The sequence below is a fragment of the Tauraco erythrolophus genome, chromosome 25, assembly GCF_009769465.1.
Source record: "Tauraco erythrolophus isolate bTauEry1 chromosome 25, bTauEry1.pri, whole genome shotgun sequence".
NCBI lineage: Eukaryota > Metazoa > Chordata > Aves > Musophagiformes > Musophagidae > Tauraco > Tauraco erythrolophus.
The window spans coordinates 6,977,011-6,978,287 of NC_141489.1; the positions used below are offsets into that span (position 1 = coordinate 6,977,011).

General features: G+C 54.3%; 1 protein-coding gene across 1 annotated transcript; it reads right to left on the reverse strand.

Annotated features, from left to right (window-relative positions):
* Nucleotides 1-235: 235 nt before the first annotated feature.
* LOC147527028 (feather keratin Cos1-1/Cos1-3/Cos2-1-like) lies at nucleotides 236-1,052 on the reverse strand. Its single transcript, XM_086626629.1, has 2 exons — nucleotides 944-1,052; nucleotides 236-562 (listed from the first exon to the last, which is right to left on the reverse strand). Exons 1-2 carry the CDS (start codon nucleotides 1,010-1,012, stop codon nucleotides 236-238), a joined length of 396 nt encoding a protein of 131 aa, XP_086482755.1. The 5' UTR covers nucleotides 1,013-1,052.
* Nucleotides 1,053-1,277: the final 225 nt, after the last annotated feature.

A 1,277-nucleotide genomic window follows, 5' to 3' on the forward strand; every position in this document is an offset into this window, starting at 1 on the left:
TGGAAGGGAGCACAAGACCATAAAGAAAAGCAAGAAAAAGGGTGAGTGGGATATAAGAAAGGCAGATATTGGCCATGTTGTCAGAGAGCACAGGCTGACCCCTTCCAGTCTGCCCTTGCAGGGCAAGCCAGAGATGGTCAGCATCTCCTAAAACACTGGCAGGAGGTTTGATCCTTTATCCAGCACCATGTTCGGAGTTTCTGAGGGTCCTTGTTCAAAGCCGTTGTCAGCATCTTTAGCAGGGTCGGCATCTGCTGCCACAGTAGCAGCTGGCAATGCAGGAGAGATCAAGCGACCCAGAGTTGATGGGCACTCCATCACGGCTGAGGATGCTGCCAACAGCAGCAGAGGTGGAGGAACCCACAGCGGTGTTCTGCGGGAAGGAGCTGAGGATGGGGCCAGGCAGGGTCACCACTACAGGAGAGGGCTGGATGACAACGGTGGAGTTCTGGCACTGCCTGACGCAGGGCTCATTGCAGCTGTTGGCCAGGGGGGTGGGGCCACAGGGCTGGCAGGGACGGCACTGGTCATAGCAGGACATGTCTTGGGTCTGGAGGTGCACCTGGGAGAGAGGGCAAGGAGGAAGCAAAACATGGAGATGCAGTAGGAGCAGCCTGTCACCACACCGGGAGAGAGTCTAAGAACATGCAGGGCCTGGAGGTAAAGGCTGTGCAGAGATGAATCAGGGCTTCTTGGCCTCATCCTGTCAGGGCCCAAAAACATTCACCAGCTCCTATGTGGCTTCTGCTGAGCCCCTGAACCCAGAAGCCACCTCAATACAGTCCCAGCTTCCCTCCATGCCTAACCTTCTCCCTATTTCCCTCTGCTGTGACAAGCAGCTCCAAGATCTGCCACAGCACAAAGCCAGTGTCAGTTGAGAGGTCCATTGAAGTGAGAGCTCCTTTTAGAGAAAGCAGAGAAGAAGAAGGGGCTTCAGACTCACCTGACTCCCAAGGAGAAGGAGGCACGAGAAGTGGATGAGAGAGTGAGGACCTGGGCTGGCTTTTATCATGGACCTCTACTGCCCCAGGCTGCCAGAGGCATCCCTTGGAGAGGTGATGATTTTCTGACAAGCTCCTCTTGAATGCAAAACATCCCAGCCAACACCATGGGCTGTGTTTTGGCTTCCTGAATTGCTGCCTTTTCCTTTCCTGCTTTATGTCAGGCACATTCCCCAGTGAAGACATGTTTTGTGTTACAGGATGAGAGGCCCGAGCATTTCTGGTGCAAAACACATCAGCATGGGCAGAGGACTCATCTCACATGCTGGAAGAGTC

Bases quoted from the DNA above. Each gene is read 5' to 3' on its own strand.
- LOC147527028 (XM_086626629.1), bottom strand. From the start codon at position 1,012: ATGATAAAAGCCAGCCCAGGTCCTCACTCTCTCATCCACTTCTCGTGC. The intron at 563-943 runs GTGAGTCTGAAG...CCTCTCTCCCAG, and splicing joins TCCTTCTCCTTGGGAGTCAG to GTGCACCTCCAGACCCAAGA.